Source organism: Austrofundulus limnaeus, unplaced genomic scaffold (assembly GCF_001266775.1).
Source record: "Austrofundulus limnaeus strain Quisiro unplaced genomic scaffold, Austrofundulus_limnaeus-1.0 Scaffold506, whole genome shotgun sequence".
Lineage (NCBI taxonomy): Eukaryota > Metazoa > Chordata > Actinopteri > Cyprinodontiformes > Rivulidae > Austrofundulus > Austrofundulus limnaeus.
In genome coordinates, this window is record NW_013952908.1 from 301,826 (window position 1) to 303,377 (window position 1,552).

Consider the following 1,552-nt stretch of genomic DNA (forward strand, 5'->3'; position numbering starts at 1 on the left):
GTGTGTGTGTGTGTGTGTGTGTGTGTGTGTGTGTGTGTGTGTGTGTGAGTCATGTGCCCACATGTTGATGATGTCATCGACTTGTTTAGGTAAAATTACTGTCTGGAAGTTGAGGACTGAGTGTTTTGTGAGAACTGTTACAGTTTGTCACATTGTTTTCATTGTTCAGCAGTTTGTTTTGTTCTGAAACTGATAAAAACATTTAGGAACAACAAACCACCGGAGAAAACAGTTCGACAGAAAGTAAACTTTTAGCTGAAAACATCGTCTCCCAGCTTCATGACAGATTATTTACAGAGCTGAGGAAGAAGGCAGAAGATAAAAAAGGTTTTATGTTTAATAAATCAAAGGTCCAGATTTCTGTTAACTGTAAATTTAAACTTTTTTCACTTGTTTTCTTGAATCTTTGAAGGTTTCTGTGTTTGTGATGTAACTCCCCCGGCGGCCTGCAGAGGGCGGTGTGTGACGTACCTGCTCTGTCTCCGCAGGGACGTCCACTGAGCTGGACGTCTGTCTGGAGAAGCAGCTGGAGCGTTTGGAGTGGCAGCTGAAGATTTTAAAGGAAGTGCTCTCAGCCAATGGGGACTCAGAGAGGGCGGAGCTACTGAGTCAGCACACCGACGAAGAAGTGTGCAGCCTCGTCGTGAGCGTCCTGGATAAGGTCAGAAGGTTTTTCAAGCTCAGCGTCCATCAGGTTTACTTCTCCTGACTTTAATCAGTTTATTTTCTGAGCTGCAGGTGAAAGCAGAGACCACAGCTGACCTGAACGTCCTTCAGGAGCACAGGAGTAAATCTGCTGCTGAAGAACAGGAACGACTCCTGGAAGGTAGGACCAGAACCAGCAGGTGTTCCTCAGTGTCCGGTCTGATGGTGGCTCAGAGCGCTCTGTGTGTGTTTCCTGCAGAGCTGCAGAGCAGACACCAGCAGGAGAAGGCTGAGCTGACGGAGAAGTTTCAGGCGTCTGAGAACATCCTGAAGGTAAAACCAGAYCCTGTTTCAGATTTTAGATGAAACTCTGTTTCCTGATCCATGTCTGTGTTTCTGCAGAACCAAGTGGAGGAGCTGACCAATGAGCTGCAGGCTTTCAACCAGCTGAAGAGGCGAGTCGCAGAATCCCACTTTAAGAAGAATTTACAGAGAAATATTCAGGTGGGCTCCTAACCGTGGAGTTTGTAACATTTAGACGGCTTAAAGAGGTGTTTATAATCTAAGATCTCCACAGGTTGTCTGGTCTGAACACATGAGGCRTGGCTCACTCTTTATTGGTGTCGCTTTACTTTTATGTGGTTTCACAAAACAAACGAATAACAATTAATAATCAAATAATCCAGGTTCTTCACCTTTTTGACCTCAAGGCCCAATTTATTGAACATAAAGAGACACGAGGTCCAGTCACACATTACTAATGTACCGATCAAAATAATAATTATTCTAAATCTTGGTTTAATTTGTATTGTATTATAATTAAATAATAGTTTAAAAGTAAAACTCCTGTCAAATAATCACAAGACATGATTATAACAAACATTTTATATTGTAACCTGCCCATAAC

At 42.9% G+C, this 1,552-nt stretch overlaps 1 protein-coding gene across 1 annotated transcript in view; it reads left to right on the plus strand.

Moving 5' to 3' along the window:
- Positions 1-1,552, plus strand: part of ccdc69 (coiled-coil domain containing 69) — a 25,080-nt gene that overhangs the window by 18,617 nt on the left and 4,911 nt on the right. Inside the window, exons 3-6 of the mRNA XM_014025899.1 lie at positions 489-661; positions 739-826; positions 905-978; positions 1,048-1,149. Of these exons, the coding sequence (XP_013881353.1) occupies positions 489-661; positions 739-826; positions 905-978; positions 1,048-1,149 (437 nt within the window). The remainder of the gene's footprint in view (positions 1-488; positions 662-738; positions 827-904; positions 979-1,047; positions 1,150-1,552) is intronic.